Source organism: Macaca fascicularis, chromosome 3 (assembly GCF_037993035.2).
Source record: "Macaca fascicularis isolate 582-1 chromosome 3, T2T-MFA8v1.1".
NCBI classification, from domain to species: domain Eukaryota; kingdom Metazoa; phylum Chordata; class Mammalia; order Primates; family Cercopithecidae; genus Macaca; species Macaca fascicularis.
In genome coordinates this window covers 96897356-96913544 of record NC_088377.1, presented here as the reverse complement: position 1 = coordinate 96913544, position 16189 = coordinate 96897356, and the positions used below count along the sequence as shown (strand labels likewise).

General features: G+C 37.9%; 1 protein-coding gene across 7 annotated transcripts in view; it reads left to right on the top strand.

Moving 5' to 3' along the window:
* The window catches only part of BBS9 (Bardet-Biedl syndrome 9), a 489942-nt gene that overhangs the window by 204214 nt on the left and 269539 nt on the right, over window positions 1-16189 (top strand). For 4 of the 7 annotated variants that reach the window (XM_065542147.2, XM_065542146.2, XM_065542148.2 and 1 more), the window contains 2 exons: window positions 10814-10891; window positions 12924-13105. In XM_065542147.2, coding sequence (XP_065398219.1) covers window positions 10814-10891; window positions 12924-13105 — 260 coding nt within the window. The remainder of the gene's footprint in view (window positions 1-10813; window positions 10892-12923; window positions 13106-16189) is intronic. The other 3 variants (XM_045387644.3, XM_005549820.5, XM_074035247.1) reach the window with 1 other exon arrangement.

Genomic DNA, 16189 nt, shown 5'->3' with positions numbered 1-16189 from the left:
TTCATTTCTTTTTATAGTTTTTGTTGTGAAATCTATTTTGTCTGATATAAGTGTAGCCACTCCTTGTCTTCTTTGGTTTCCACTGGCATGGAATATCTTTTATCATCCTTTTATTATTAGTCTGTTTGTGTCTTTACATGTGAAGCATGTTATTGTAGGCAGTTGATCACTGGGTCTTTTTTTTAAAAAAATTCATTAAGCCACTGTATGTCTTTTGATTGTACAGTTTAGTACTTTTATGTTCAGCTTTCATTATTAATAAGTAAGGACTTACTCCTGCCATTTTGTTCTGTGGTTTCTGGTCTTCTCTTCTTTCTTTTCTTCATTCATGTCTTCCTTTTTTTTTGATGAGGTCTTGCTTTGTCACCTAGGCTGGAGTGCAGTGGTGTGATCTCAGCTCACTGCAACTTCTGCCTCACGGGTTCAAGCAATTCTCCTGCCTCAGCCTCTCGAGCAGCTGAGATTACAGGCATGTGCCACCATGCCTGGCTAATTTTTGTATTTTTGGTAGAGACAGGGTTTCACCATGTTGGCCAGGCTGGTCTTGAACTCTTGACCTCAAGTAATCCACCTGCCTCAGGATCCCAAAGTGTTGGGATTACAGGTGTGAGCCACAGTGCCTGGACCCCTGTCTTCCTTTTAGTGAAAGTTATCTTTCTCTGGTGGTACGTTTTAATTTCTTGCTCTTTATCTTTTGTGTATCTGTTGTATGTGTTTTGATTTGAGTTTACCATGAGGCTTGCAAATATGATCTTATAACCTATTATTTTAAACTGATGAACACTTAACTCTGATTTCATAAACAAGCAAATAAATCAAAGAAACAAAGAGAAAACTGATAAAAACTCTACAGTTAACTTTGTCCCTCTGCTTTTTAACTTTTATTGTTTCTCTTTATATCTTATATCTTATTGTACTATGTATTAAAACGTTGTTGTAGCTCTTATTTTTGATTCGGTTCATCTTTAGTCTTCTTACTCAAGATAGAGTAGTTTACACACCACAATTACAGTGTTGTACTATTCTGTATTTTTCTGTGTCCTTGCTATTACCAGTGAGTTTTGTACCTTCATATGATTTCTTATTGCTTGTTAACATTTTTTTTTTCTTCGGATTGAAGAACTCCCTTTAGCATTTCTTGTAGGGCAGGTCTAGTGTTGATGAAATCTATCAGCTTTTGTTTGGGAGAATCTTTATTTCTCCTTCATGTTTGATGGATACTTTTGCTGGATATACTGTTCTAGGAAAAATTCTTTTTTTTCTTTCACCACTTTAAATATATCATGACACTCTCTCCTGGCTTGTAAAGTTCCCATTGAGAAGTTTGCTGCCAGACATACTGGAGCGCCATTGTAAGGCATTTGTTTCTTTTCTCTTCTTGCTTTTAGGATCCTTTGTTTATCCTTGCCTTTTGGAGTTTGATTATTAATGATCTTGCAGGAGTCTTATCTGTGTCAAATCTGCTTGCTGTTCTGTAACCTCCTTGTACTTGAATATTGGTATCTTTCTCTAGGTTTGTGAAGTTCTGTTATTATCTCTTTGAGTAAACTTCCTACCTCTATCTTTGTCTCTACCTCCTCTTTAAGGCTAATATCTCTTAGATTTACCTTTTTGAGGCTATATTCTAGATTTTGTAGGTATGCTTTATTGTTTTTAAATTATTTTTTCTTTTGTCTCCTCTGACTGTATATTTTCAAATAGTCTGTCTTCAAGCTTACTAATTCTTCGACTTGATTAGTTGTGTTGGTGAGGCACTCTGATGCATTCTTCATTATGTCAGTTGCATTTTTCAATTCCAGAATTTCTGGTTGATTCTTTTAAATTATCTCAATGTCTTTGTTAAATTTATCTGATAGGATTCTCAATGTCTTCTCTGTGTTATCTTGAATTTCTTTGTGTTTCCTGAAAACAGCTCTTCTGATTTCTCTGAAAGGTCACATATCTCTGTTTCTCTGGGATTAGATCCTTGTGCCTTATTTAGTTCATTCGGTAAGGTCATGTTTTCCTTGATAGCCTGGGTGCTTGTGGATGTTCATCAGTGACTGGGCATTGAAGGGTTAGATATTTATTGTAGTCTTTGCAGTCTGGGTTTGTTTGTACCTGCCCTTTTTCTGAAGGCTTTCCAGGTATTCAGAGGATCTTGGGTGTTACAGTGTAGATTTTGGGTCACTGCAGCCATATCTGCATTAGGGGACACCTGAAGCCCAGTAACACTGTGGCTTGGTGGACTTGGATAAGATCCAGAATAATTTTCTGGATTACTAGAGAGAGACTCTTGCTTTCTTCCCTTACTTTTTCCCCAACAAATAGAGTGTCTCTCTCTCTCTGCTGTGCTTCCTGGAGCTGAGGGAGTAGTGACACAAGCAATCCTGTGGCCACCACCAATGGGAGTATGCTGGGTTAGAGCTGAAGCCAGAATGTACTGGGTCTAATCCAAGGCCTCTCATAACCACTGCCTGTCTACCACTTACATATGCTCAAGTCCCTAGGGCTCTACAATCATCAAGTGGTAAAGGTAGCCAGGCTTGTGTCCTTCCCTTTCGGGCAATAAATTTCTTATGCCCCCAGGTGGGTCCAGAGATGCTCTCTGGGAGCCAGGATCTGGAATCAGAAAGTTAGGAATCTACCTGGTGCTTTGTTTTAGTACAGTGAGCTGGTACTCAAGACACAAGACAATGTCCTTCCCACTCTTTTCCCTCCCCTCCACTCCCCTCCCCCACCCCTTCCCCTCCCCTCTGTTCCCCTCCCATTAGTCTCTTTCCATTACTACCACCTCCTAGGCTTGCAGTGAGTACTGCCTGGCTACCGCTGATATTCACTCAGGCCCCAGGCTCTTCAGTCAACTTGTGATGAATGCTGCCAGGCTTAAGCAGTGGGTTCCCCTCTCAGGGCAGGTCCTAAAATGCTTGCTGTCCGAGAGCCAAGGATTAGAATTGGGGACCAGAAGAGCTTGCTTGGTGCTCTATTCCACTGCAGCCCAGCTGGTACCTAAGCTGTAAGACAAAGTCCCCTTTACTCTTCTCTCTCCTTTTCTGAAGTGGAATGAGTCTTCCCCATGGCCATTGCAGTTGGGAATGTGCTAACCAGAAGCCAGCACTTCTCTGAATTCCACTCAAGGCCCATGACGAGTACTGCCTGGCTACCACTGTTGACTATTCAGGGCCCAGGGACTCTTCAATCAGTAGGTAATGAATCTTGCCTTGAGTGGATCTTTCACTTCAAGGCAATGGGCTCCCTTCTGGCCCAGGTTATGTCTAGAAATGTCATCTGGGAGCTAGGACTTTGAATGAGTACCTGAGGTCGCTGCTCAGTGCCTTATTCTACTGTGGATGAGCTGTCATCCAAGTTACAAGACAAAGTACTCTTTACTTTCCTCTCTCCTCTCTTCAAGCTGAAGGAAGGGGTCTTTTCCAGAGCTGTGCACTACTTTGCTGGGTGTTGAGGGAAAGGTGGTGCAAGCACTCCCTTGGCTGCCCAATCTGGTGTCTTATTAAGTCTTTTGCCCTCCATGTCCACTGGCACTGAGCCCAATGAAGCACTAGGACTTGCCCAGGAATTGTGGTTCTTGTGGCCTAGACTTTCTTTCAAGTTTATTTGGGACCACAGAACACTTTACCTGCAGTGGCAAGATTTCCTGGAACTCAATTTCCTACCACTAGGATAGACAATTTCATTTTTTATTCTGGCAGAATAGAAAATGAAAATGAGGTGGAGGAACATATTATGTAGGGCATTGAAGACTCTTGTAAGGACTTGAGTTTTCGTTATGAGTGCCAGAGGAGCCACTGGAGAGTTGTAAGGTAACATGAATATTTTTACTACTTTGTTGGAAAGTTACTGTAGAGGCACATGTATAAAAGTGGAGAGACTGGTTAATAGCAGTTATCCAGGGCAGATTAAAGGGTATTTGTTAGACTTGGTGTGGTGGTTCACACCTATATTCCCAGTGCTTTGGGAGGTTGAGGCAGGAGGATCACCTGAGGCCAGGAGTTCACAACCAGACCTGCAACATAGCAAGACCCTATTTCTAACAACAACAAAAAAATTAGCTTGGTATGTTGGCATGCACCATGTAGTCCCAGCTACTTGGGAAGCTGAGGCAGGTCACTTGAGCCCTGGAGTTTGAGTTACAGTGAGCCATTATGCCACTGCACTCCAGCCGGAGTGACAGAGTGAGAGTCTGTCTCTAAAGAAGAAACTAAAAAAGAAATGTTTGTTTCATGTGTGCAGTAGTGTTCTTGGTGAGAAGTGGCTGGATTCTGGACATATTTAAAAAGTAAGACTGGCAATATTTGCTGATGAATTTTATGTGGTTGCAAGAAAAAGAAAAGGGAGGGGGAGTCAAGGATGGCTCTAAGGTTCTTTCTGGATGAGCAGCTTAAAGAATGGAGTTACCAATAGCAGAAATATGAAAGACGCAGGAGGGTAGCTTTGAATTGGAAAGGTGGGGCCAAATCAGGAACTCAGGGGTAGCCATGTTGAGCTTTAGATGTCTGTTGGCCTTCTAAGTGTAGCTGTCAAGTAGGGGGCTGGATGTACATGTCTGGCTGGAGAAATAGAGGTGGGAGCTGGCATGAAGAAAGTATTTAAAGTCATTAAGACTGAATGAGGTCACCAAGGCTGGAGTCCTCTGCCTTTATTTCGTCCATTGTTTTTCATCTGTGAGGATCTACTTGTAGATCAAGATCCAGCTTTTGCATCCTTTGCCCTGTGAAGCCTTGCTCTGCTCTCTCATGCAGGGCCATTGTACTCTCTTCCTACTGTGCTCTGTCTACCACATTGGGTTGCAATTGCTTTTATTTAAAGTAAGTTTGAAGTCCTTCCAATTAGACCAATGTTTTTTATACAGCAAGCATCATGTCTTCTTTGCCTTTATAGCTTCTCTTGTATAGCAGATGCTCAATAAGAATGTCTTAAATGATTGATGGTAGATTGATTACAATATGTTCAAGTGCCCATGTCTAGTACTTTGGGACTGAGGAAGAGCTGTGTGAACTGAGTGTGGCTGACTGCACTTGAAGGGAAATGCCTTTCAATCATATGCTCCTTACTGAGGTAGAATACAATTTGGGGTGCAATAAATACTATTGAGGGTTTTAAGATTTCCTTGGTATCTATATATAGTAGTAAAAACCAGACTTTGACAATGTGATAACCTAAAATGTTCCTATTTTGCATAAAATGAGGCCAAACAAGAGAACATTAGGTCTAATGCATATTCTTTTTGTTTTTAAAACTAGTATTCATTTGTTTTAGTGCATTAGGACATGAAAGAAACCATTTATTTTCTATCTATTGAGCTATATTTCAAATAATTTCATGTTACACGTTTTATAGATTGGCTTTGTTGGAAAAATAAAACTAGTTAAATGTTTTTAATCCCACAAATATTTAATTTTTAAGTTAGTGATTCAAAATTAGTCTCTGGGAATGGAAAATAGAACTTTTTTTTTCTTAAAAAAAATAAGGTTTTCCTTCTATTATTTATTTATTTAAAGATGGAGTTTCGCTCTTGTTGCCCAGGCTGCGGTGCAGTGGCTCGATCTCAGCTCACTGCAACCTTTGCCTCCCAGGTTTAAGTGATTCTCCTGCCTTAGCCTCCCGCAGAGCTGGGATTATAGGTGCACGTCATCACTCCCAGCAAATTTTTGTATTTTTAGTAGAGATGGGGTTTCACCATGTTGGCCAGACTGGTCTCGAACTTCTGGCCTCAGGTGATCCACCCGCCTTGGCCTCCCACAGTACTGGGATTATAGGCATGAGCCACTGTGCCTGGCCCTAATCTTATTTTGTAACTATAAGACAAAATGAAAATAATCATTTCACTAGTTAGAGATAGTCACTATTCTATTAACATTTAGGTATTTTTCCTAATTTGTGTTTTATACATATATATTTATAAACAATAAAATGTACATGCAGTATTATATTTTGCTTTTACATTTATTATTTTTTCTGATAAACAGGTATTTCATAAGACATGATTTTTAATGGTTTCTAAACATTCTATTATAGATACACCACAATTAAAAAATATTCCCCCCTTATCATTTGGGTTGTTTCTAAATTTTTAAAATAACCGTGAAAGTAGATTACTGCATAAAATACAATAGTATTTTTATGGTTTTTGATATGTTTTTCTAAAATGTTCTCTAAAAGGATTCTAAAAAATTTACATTGGTATCAAAAGTGTATGAGAGTTTCTGTCTCCATGTGTCTTCTATAACAGCTGGACACATTAAATACAATTTTTTTGCTAGTTTGAGGTGTTAATCAAATATATGTTTTTAAAAATAGTTTTAAAGTATACATTTTTTGATTTTGAAAAATTTTCCATTTATTTATTGACTGTATTAATGTTATATGTGAATTGTCTGTAGATGGTCTTTAACCTTTTTCTGTTGGGTATAATATTATTTTCATTGATTTGTAAGAATTCTTTACATATTAGATTTAACATATGAAATTGTGTTTTTTTTTGGAGACAGAGTCTCGCTCTGTCACCTGGGCTGGAGTGCAGTGGCATGATCTCGGCTAACTGCAACCTCTGCCTCCTTGGTTCGAGTAATTCTCCTGCCTCAGCCTCCCAAGTAGCTGGGACTACAGAAGCACGCCACCACACCTGGCTAATTTTTTTGTATTTTAGTAGAGATGGGATTTCACCATGTTGCCCAGGCAGGCCTTGAACTCCTGAGCTCAGGCAATCTGCCCGCCTCGACCTCCCAAAATGCTAGAATTACAGGCGTAAGCCTCTGTGCCTGGTCTATAAAATTGTTTTTATAGGTCAAAACCAGTTGATTATCAGGAACTTCACATGGTTTAACTTAAAATGTTGTATTTTATATTGGTTGCCAATGTTTTCTGAGTTTGTCCTTTGTTTTATTATGTTGTATTCCTAAGCCTATAACAAGTTCAAAAATTTAATGTAGTTTAATTTAGAGATCCTTTCATTTGTAGCTTCCTCCGTTGCATTCTTACAGCAAAAGTTTTCTTACCATCTCAAAGGGAGATAAATATTTTTGTAGTTTCATATGTTTAAATTGAACTTTAAAAATCCATCTGGAATTTTGCTTTAATGTATTTGTTAAGGAAGGAATCTGTTTACTGAGTGATAAAATCATTATTTACAGATTCCTGAGCAAAATTCTGTTGTTTAATTTCATGCCCCATTGCTGAAATTGCAAAATAACCGAATGTCCTAGGAATGTAATATCTTTGACCTTGATTCTTCATAAAGTACATTATTCTAGTGACTTAGCTTAGCTGATGCACTTCACAGACCAATAATAATTCAGAGACCTTGATTTTGTCAATGTTAACTCTGCTTTTAAGACCGAAGCAGTAGGGTACACAGTATTGGATTTAATTGATGGTTCCTTTCAGCGTAACATTCTGTCATTCATAGAACCTTACTTATTAACCCACATGAACAATATTGTTAAAATTTTCGTCAGATTCAAAAATCCTCAACAAAATACTAGCTAACCGAATCTAACAGCACATCAAAAAGATAGTACATTATGATCAAGTGGGTTTCATCCCAGGGATGCAGGAATGATTTAACATATATAAATCAATAAATGTGATATATCACTTAAACAGAATTAAAAACAAAAACCATGTGATTATTTCAATAGATGCAGAAAAAGCATTTGATAAAATCCAACATAGCTTTATGATAAAAACTCTCAACAAAATAGGCATAGAAGAGACTTATCTCAAAGTAATAAAAGCCATATATGACAAACCCACAGCCAGCATCATGCTGAATGGGGGAATGTTGAAAGCATTTCCCTTGAGAACCGGAACAAGGCAAGGATGTCCACTTCCACAACTTTTATTCAACATGGTGCTGGAAATCCTAGCCAGAACAATCAGACAAGAGGAAGAAATAAAGGGCATCCAGATTGGAAAAGGGGAAGTCAAATTGTCACTATTCACTGGTAGCATGATCTTGTGCCTAGAAAACCCTAAAGACTCATCCAAAAAGCTCTTAGGTCAAATTCAGTAAAGTCTCAGGGTACAAAATCAATTTACACAGATCAGTAGCACTGCTATACACTAACAACAACAAAACTGAAAATCAAATGAAGAACTCAGTCCCTTTTACAACAACTGCACACACACACACACACACACACACACACACACACCCCCCCCACAAAAAACCACCACCAACAAAATATCTTAGGAATATACTTAACCAATGAGGTGAAAGAGCTCTATAAGGAAAACTGCAAAACACTGCTGGAAGAAACCATAGATGACACAAACAAATGGAAACAAATCCCAAGCTCAAGGATGGGAAGAATCTATATTGTGAAAATGACCATAATGCCCAAAGCTATCTACAGATTCAATGCAATTCCCATCAAAATACTGTTATCATTCTTCGCAGAACTAGAAAAAACAATCCTGAAATTCTTATGGAACCATAAAAGGGCTCGCATAGCCAAAGCAATACTAGGCAAAAAGAACAAATCTGGAGGCATCACATTACCCAACTTCAAATTGTACTATAAGGCTGTAGTTACCCAAACAGCATGGTAGTGGCACAAAAACGGGCACATAGACCAATGGAACAGGATAGAGAACCCAGAAATAAAGCCAAACTTAGAGCGAACTGATCTTTGGCAAAGCATACAAAACATAAATTGAGTAAAAGACACCCTATTCGATAAATGGGGCTGGGAAAACTGGCAAGCCACATGTAGAAGAATAAAACTGGATCCTCATCTCTCACCTTATACAAAAATCAACTCAAGATGGATCAAAGACTTAAATCTAAAACCTGAAACCATAACCAAAAACCACTTGTACCCCAAAAGCTATTGAATTTTTTTGAAAAACTAAAAACAAGAGGCCGGGTGCGGGGCTCACGCCTGTAGTCCCAGCACTTTGGGAGGCCAAGGCAGGTGGATCATGAGGTCAGGAGTTTGAGACCAGCCTGGCTAAAATGGCGAAACCCCGTCTCTACTAAAAATACAAAAATTAGCCAGGTGTGGTGGCGGGTGCCTGTAATCCCAGCTACTCGGGAGGCTGGGGCAGGAGAATCACTTGAACACGGGAGGTTGAGGTTGCAGTGAGCCGAGATCACGCCACTGCACTCCAGCCTGGGCAACAGAGTGAGGTTCCATCTCAAAACAACAACAATAACAACAACAACAACAACAAAAAGAAAATGATAAAGAAATACAAGATTGAAGGCTTTAATGTCCCTAAACAAAATACATACTATATTATCATTCTTAATACAGATTTTTGAAATTTATTCATTCACCCTTTTTTTGGTGCTATGTGTTTTTTTAAATCGTGGTAAAATATATATAACATAAAATTTACCATTTTAAACATTTTAAAATGTACAGTTCTGTGACATTAGGTACATTCATATTGCTGTGCAATCATCACCACTATCCATCTCCAGAACTTTTTCATCTTTACTAAGTAAAACTCTGTATCTCTCAACTCCCTCCCCCAGCACCTGGAAACCACCATTCACCTTTGGGTCTCTACAAATCTGACTACTCTAGGAATCTCATCTAAAAAGAATAGTTTTTAGAGTACAGGTGGTTTTTGGTTACATGGATAAGTTCTTTAGTGGTGATTTCTGGGATTTTGGTGCACCTGTCAGCTGAACAGTATATACTGTACCCAATATATAGCCTTTTATCCCTTACCCCCTCCCAACCATCCCCTCTTGCCAGTCCCCAAAGTCCATGTCATCATTCTTATGCTTTTGCATCTTCATAGCTTAGCGCTCACTTATAAGTGAGAACATACCATATTTGGTTGTCTATTGCTAAGTCACTTCACTTAGAATAATGGCCTCCCGCTCCATCCAAGTTGCTGCAAAAGACATTATTTCATTCTTTTTTATGGCTGAGTTGTATTCCATGGTGTGTATTCACCACATTTGCTTTATCCACTCATTGGTTGATGGGCAATTAGGTTGGTTTCATATCTTTGCAAATGACATGAATAGACAATTCTCAAAAGAAGATATGCAACAACCAACAAACACATTTAAAAAGTGCTCAACATCACTAATCATCAGGGAGTGCTACTCAGCCATAAAAAGAAACAAATAAGCTATAATGTCTTTTTTTTTTTTTTTTTTTTTTTTGAGACCGAGTCTTGTTGTGTTGCCCAGGCTGGAGTGCAATGGTCTCGGCTCACTGCAACCTCTGCCTCCTGGGTTTAAGTGATTCTCTTGCCTCAGTCTCCCGAGTAGCTGGGATTACAGGTGCCTGCCACCACACCTGGCTAATTTTTGTATTTTTAGTGGAGATGATGTTTCACCATGTTGGCCAGGCTGGTCTTGAACTTCTGACCTCAAGCGATCTACCTGCCTCGGCTTTCCAAAATGCTGGGATTACAGGCGTGAGCCACCATCCCCAGCCTATAATGTCTTTTCCCATTGATTTTATAAAAAGTAAATTGCTTAAGTTCTGTATTTACCTTAGCTATCAAGACATTCTGGTGAAATTTGTTCTTTTGATGAGGGAAGACCCTGGCTACTGTCTTTACCATTTGTACACATGAAATACCAGTAAAAATGTTTTTAGAGAGTCTGAATATATGTATTCTCTATTATCCAAAGTCTTCCTATCTGAACTCAGAAACTTCATAGATTCAGATAATTTTTTAGATAAATGCCTTGTATCTAAATTGTTGCTATTTGCTGTCTAAACTGGTGGAATAAAACTGATTTAGTAATAAACTTTTCACCTCAAAGACCAAATCAATTTAGTTAGGGATAAATACTTGTGTTGGGTAATGCTAGCTTTTCTGTGTGATGGACTGTTCAAAGGATGAAGATGAAATGGAAATGCCTGTTTGAATTCAAAGAACTGATGAATCTCACATTCTCTGAGAAGCCCCTGCAGAGGTCTGTGCTTTAGCACCCTAGAGTTTCCTGAGGACTCATTGGGTTCCTAGGCCTTGGTGGGGCTGGCTAGAAGGGGGAATAGACCCCAGTCACAACTCAGAGTGAAGGGAAGGTTTGCTCTCTGGAAATGGGCTTGTCAGAGCTGAAAGTTGGGATTTCCATGGCCACTAGGTGGCTTCAGTTACCTGCAAAGAAAGGTTCAAACCTTTCTCTGGGGTTGCTTTTCATACTTTAGGAAGATCATTCCATTTTTGCAGTATTTGTTTTCTGAGGGGTAGATGACAGAAGCAACCATAAAAGTTAAAGTTTTTGAAGATTATCTAGTCTTACCTTCTCATTTTACAGATAAAGAATATTTAGAAAAACTTTCCCAAATTGGCTGAGCTCTATAGGGGCAGCATCAGAGCTAGAGCTCAAGTCACCTGAGTCCTAGTCTAGTTCTTTAGCTGTTGAACCAGTGACAACAATCTATTTTTTTATTCCTCTCAAGCCATACGACAGAGTTGCATGTCACTGACTATACCTGAGTCCTGGAGACGATGTGTATTGGAATGTTGTGTTTAAGGCAGGTGGTAAAGTGGATGCTGGTGGCCATCTTATGGGCACAACTGAGCAATGGTTGTATCTACTCCCAACCCAGTTAAGCTTTTAGATTAATGAAATGACTACCTGCCATGATCCACTGTTGGGAAGTTTTAAACATTTTTGTTCATTCTGAATAAGCCTAGACTCTAACATGCCTTATCTGTTATATACTTTATGTCCTTTTTTTCAGATGAATAGCAACATTTTAAAGTCTCTTTTCTCTCATAATTTTTCTATTTTTGTTTACTTTTAGAGACAAGGTCTCTTGCTATATTGCCAAGCTGGATTCAAACCCCTGGGCTTAAGCAATTCTTTGCCTCATCAAGTAGCTGGGAGTACAGGCATGTGCCACTGTGCCAATTTATTATTTTTGATTAATATCTAACCTTTAGAACAGAGTAGAAAATATTTTAAAAAAATCAAAAGTTTCTTTAGAAAACCTAACAAACAAAAGTGAGTCAAACAAATCCATTATGTATCAACTCAAAACAGCTTTTATGACGATGTTGAATTTTTTTGTTTTTCTGGCAAACTTAGGGAGGAAGCAAATACAGTATTCATCTCAGCTTCTTTTTATGACATGTTCACAAAAACTTACAAATTTAAAAAAATGGTGTGCTAAAATTATCCATAATTTGTATATTATGGCTAGTTTCTAGAGTAAAATAGACCTCAGGGAGCCTAAGAGAGAAGGAAGAGTGAAAGAATGGGGAGGAAAAAAGATAATGATAATAAAAACAGTGATAGAGAAAGAGCTAGTAAATGGGACAATTGGCTGCTTCTAGCTAAAAGTGAAGAGAAAGAGAGTACAAACCAGAAAGCCACTTGAGTAGGAGAGCGTGTGAAGGAAGCTGTGATGGGAGGACCTGGGAAAGTGGGCAAACGTGAATCCTAAGGGTAGAGAGGGAAAAGGATGAGGAAAGACTAGGGGCCACATTTTTTTTTGCAAGACCTCTGATGGCTTCCCATATCAACTTTGTTTACTATTCTGTCCCCTGGATTGTCCTGTCTTCACTCCTTTGCCTCATTCCTGGTCTTCATCCAGCCAGCAGCCCAGCTCCATCTCTTGGTCCATTGTACCTCCACAAGTGTTATTCATATGCTTATTACGGATATGCCAAGTGGTAGCTGGAATGAGGATTAAAAACAGTACTTAAAATGCTCTCAGAGCAGGATTTGCTTTGTAGTTAGGTCCCCAAAAGTGGTAGCTATTATAATAATTAGGCTTTTTCCCCTGCCTTAGTGGACCTTAACATTGGGAGTACTTCTGTAAATACAAATCATGTTTGAAACATTTGAATTGAGTCTTTGAAGTAAAACTTTAGAAATAGATATATAGTTATTTTCTTAATGGTGTGTTGATGCTGAATTGAGTAAAAATGTAGTTGGTCAAGACTAACTCTCCTGAAATTTAAAATTATGTCTCATTTTCTCTTCCTTATTGTAGTGATTTAAAGGGAGTGATAGTCACTCTGAGTGATGATGGTCACTTGCAGTGTTCATACCTGGGGACAGATCCTTCTCTGTTCCAAGCTCCAAATGTTGAATCTCGAGAACTAAACTATGATGAACTTGATGTAGAAATGAAAGAACTTCAGAAAATCATCAAAGATATTAACAAATCACAAGGTATCTCGTTTGCAGCTTTTTATTATTTTAGTATTCATTGTGGAATTCACATTATCTTGTAGGTAGATATTATTATGTATATTTATTAATTTTCTCCTCTAGGCTTAATTAAAGTCATATTTGTAAAAACAGTATTGCTCTTTAGCACACAAGGTCTTTATGTTTGCTTTGTATGTTATAGCTTCTGAAAACATATTTTAATTAAGAAAATGCTTTTGTTGTTAATGTTTCATGGACAGTACTATCTAGTTTTTTTCTTTACATGCTAAGAAAGGAAGAAGTACTTCTTTGGGTGGTGGCTTTAGGCCTTGAGAAGAGCATTAAAATTTAGAGTGGTCATTTATTAACTCTGATATTCCCGAAACAACTTTAGTTCTTCTTTTAAAAGAAAGCAAAGCACTTGAGCTACCATTTGTTACTAAAAATGTAGTCATTTGCAGCTTAGTGACATAATTTATGTTTGTAGTTAATTAACCATCCAAATGGTGTGTAGCTTGCAGTATGCTGATTTCTAATGACTCAGAGGCTGATGATATTTTCAGTTCCTGAGTTTTGAATAACTCAATATTATCTTACTTTGGGACTCACAAGGGTATAATTTTTTTGTAAATTAGAAGGAGAAACAAAACACCAATCCTGCAGTTTGAGTTGGACATGTGAAAAGCATTACTTCAAGTTCCCTTTTCAGGGTCAGGTAAAAGTATTTTTTTAATGAGAAAAAATATGGACTATTTTCACATAAAAGAAATGTTAAAACAAGTAGGAATAATAAAAGAAGCAGAGCATCAAAAGCCAACCAAAACAACAGAGCCAATCTTAATCCTGATCCAATCATTTTACTAGATTTATGTACTTTTGAGTCTATGTTACCAACATTGTATTCCTCTGGTCCTGAGGAATTGAGATAATATATTTAAAAAATACAAATATTAAAATAAAGTTATTATGCTTTGGTTTCACACATTCTTTTAGAAAGTTTTGAGAGTAAACCAGTGAAGTTTGTTGTCAGCGCTGCCATGTCAAATAGAGAGTGGTTAAAACTGAATGTGTCATACTGCAGTATACAATTTTTTTTTTCAATTTTTGTTACTAGCAATTTTGGGATTAATAGAATTATAAGTCTTGTTTTGTTATTTAAAAATATAGTTGGGGAAGAGTGGCATAGGCATGAAACATGAAATTTCCAGAGTTCATTAAATAATATGGCTTTCATTTCAAATTTTGTCCTGAGATTTTGCCCTTTCCACAGTAATGTGCCAATAATATTTTGATTAACATTAATTGAATATGAAATTTCTCAGAAAATCCCTTACAGCTAAAAGTTATTTCTTGGTGGTTACAGTGATGACTTTGGGTGAGAAAGTTTAGGCTGTTTTACTTGTCATTACCTTGATCCTTCGGTATGTCTTAAAATAACTGCCAATTAAGTTAGGGATACATCCACAGACTTAGGTGCAAAGTGCATGATTTACATAACCTTAATTTTTAATTAATGTTTGAAGTTCCTTGCTCCTTCTACGCCACCATCATTTAGTTTTATTTCTGGGAAAGAAACAAAGGGAAACTTTTTAAACTGAGAGGTATTTAGAACATTTTATTTCTAGATATGGAAAAAAATTTAGTATCTTGTACCCTTATAAAACCATGGTATGTTTGTTTATTAAAATACCTGTAATTATATAAAAGTACAAAATTGTTTTATTACAGTTTTAGCTTCTCTTTATTATGAGAAGTTAAAACGCTGAACTTTTTGATGACCCCATTATTCATTTTAATGTCACTTATTTTAGTATGGAGGCTTTAACTTACAAAAAATGTTCATAGTCTTGTGGGTTATGTTCAGTATTTAAAGCTTTTAAAAGTGTTTTCAAAGGAAGAGTTGCAGCAAAATTTAAAGCCAGTTTAAAGAGTACATTTTGTTGTACACATGGTGTATATTATCTACTGTAATAAAAGTGTTTTTGAAGCTGATTTTATGTGTATAAGTTATAAGAGGAATGTATGTTGTAAGCATGAAATCATAGTAATAATTTCTGTATGGCTCATGGATTCTGAAGCTTTTCATACTCAACTCATTAATGTGAATCCTGCCTAGTATTTTTGTTACTGGTAGTCAACAACATCTACTGGTAGGAACTTTCAAAGACAGAATTTTATTTATGATTTAGATAGTTGATCATGTTGTCTGCCTGGCGTGAGTATGAAGGACTGGGTGCAACATTGAGATAGGTATCCATACAACTGTGTCTTCAGAAAGGGACAGATAGCAGTAAGATGTGGGGATATAAACGAAAGTCTGCACCCCGTTTGAAATGTCCGGGATAACTAAGCTGATGATACCACTGAGTAGTAGCATCATTTGTATTTTGTGACATTGTTCATTTAGGATTCTGTCTGGCTACATGTCACAAGATACCCAAGTAAGATAGAGGTTTCTTTCTTTCTCTTGCAAAAGAAGCCCAGTGATGGGCAGTCCAGGGTTGGCTTGGCAGTTCCACAGTCATCAGGGACTCTTGATTCCTTCTATCTTGGGGTCATATATTGGTCCAGCATGGCTTTTGGAACTCCTGCCCTCACATCTGTTGCTGAGTCAGCCCCCTTAAGGAGCTTTCTTGGAAGCCACACCCTGAATAGCTCCTACTTACATCTCACCGGCCACTCCAAGCTGCAAAACTGGCTGGGAAATTACATGACTTAGCTGAGTACTTTGTTGCTTAGCATAAAGTTGGGCTTTAAGTAAAAAAGAATTGAAGAATGGTTATTGGGATGGGCAATGAATAGCCATTTGTACTCTCATTAAGTTATGGAAATTCCCATTCCAAATTGTGCAGTTTGGTGGGAATGCCCAATAGCAGTTGTGGGCGGTTCCTTTTTTTGTGAGACAGCTGATTCGTATTTTCAGTCAGCCATCCTCGGAGTGTGGGGGATGTTTCCTCTCAGGGTCACAGGGTGATCTCAGCAATTCTAGGTGTTATGTGCAGATATGATTTCTAGGGAAGAATCATCAGGCTATTTCTCCCGAGTCTCTCCTCTTATTAGGGAGGAATAGCTTTCCCAGAAACATGTGCCAGCTCTCTCCACTCC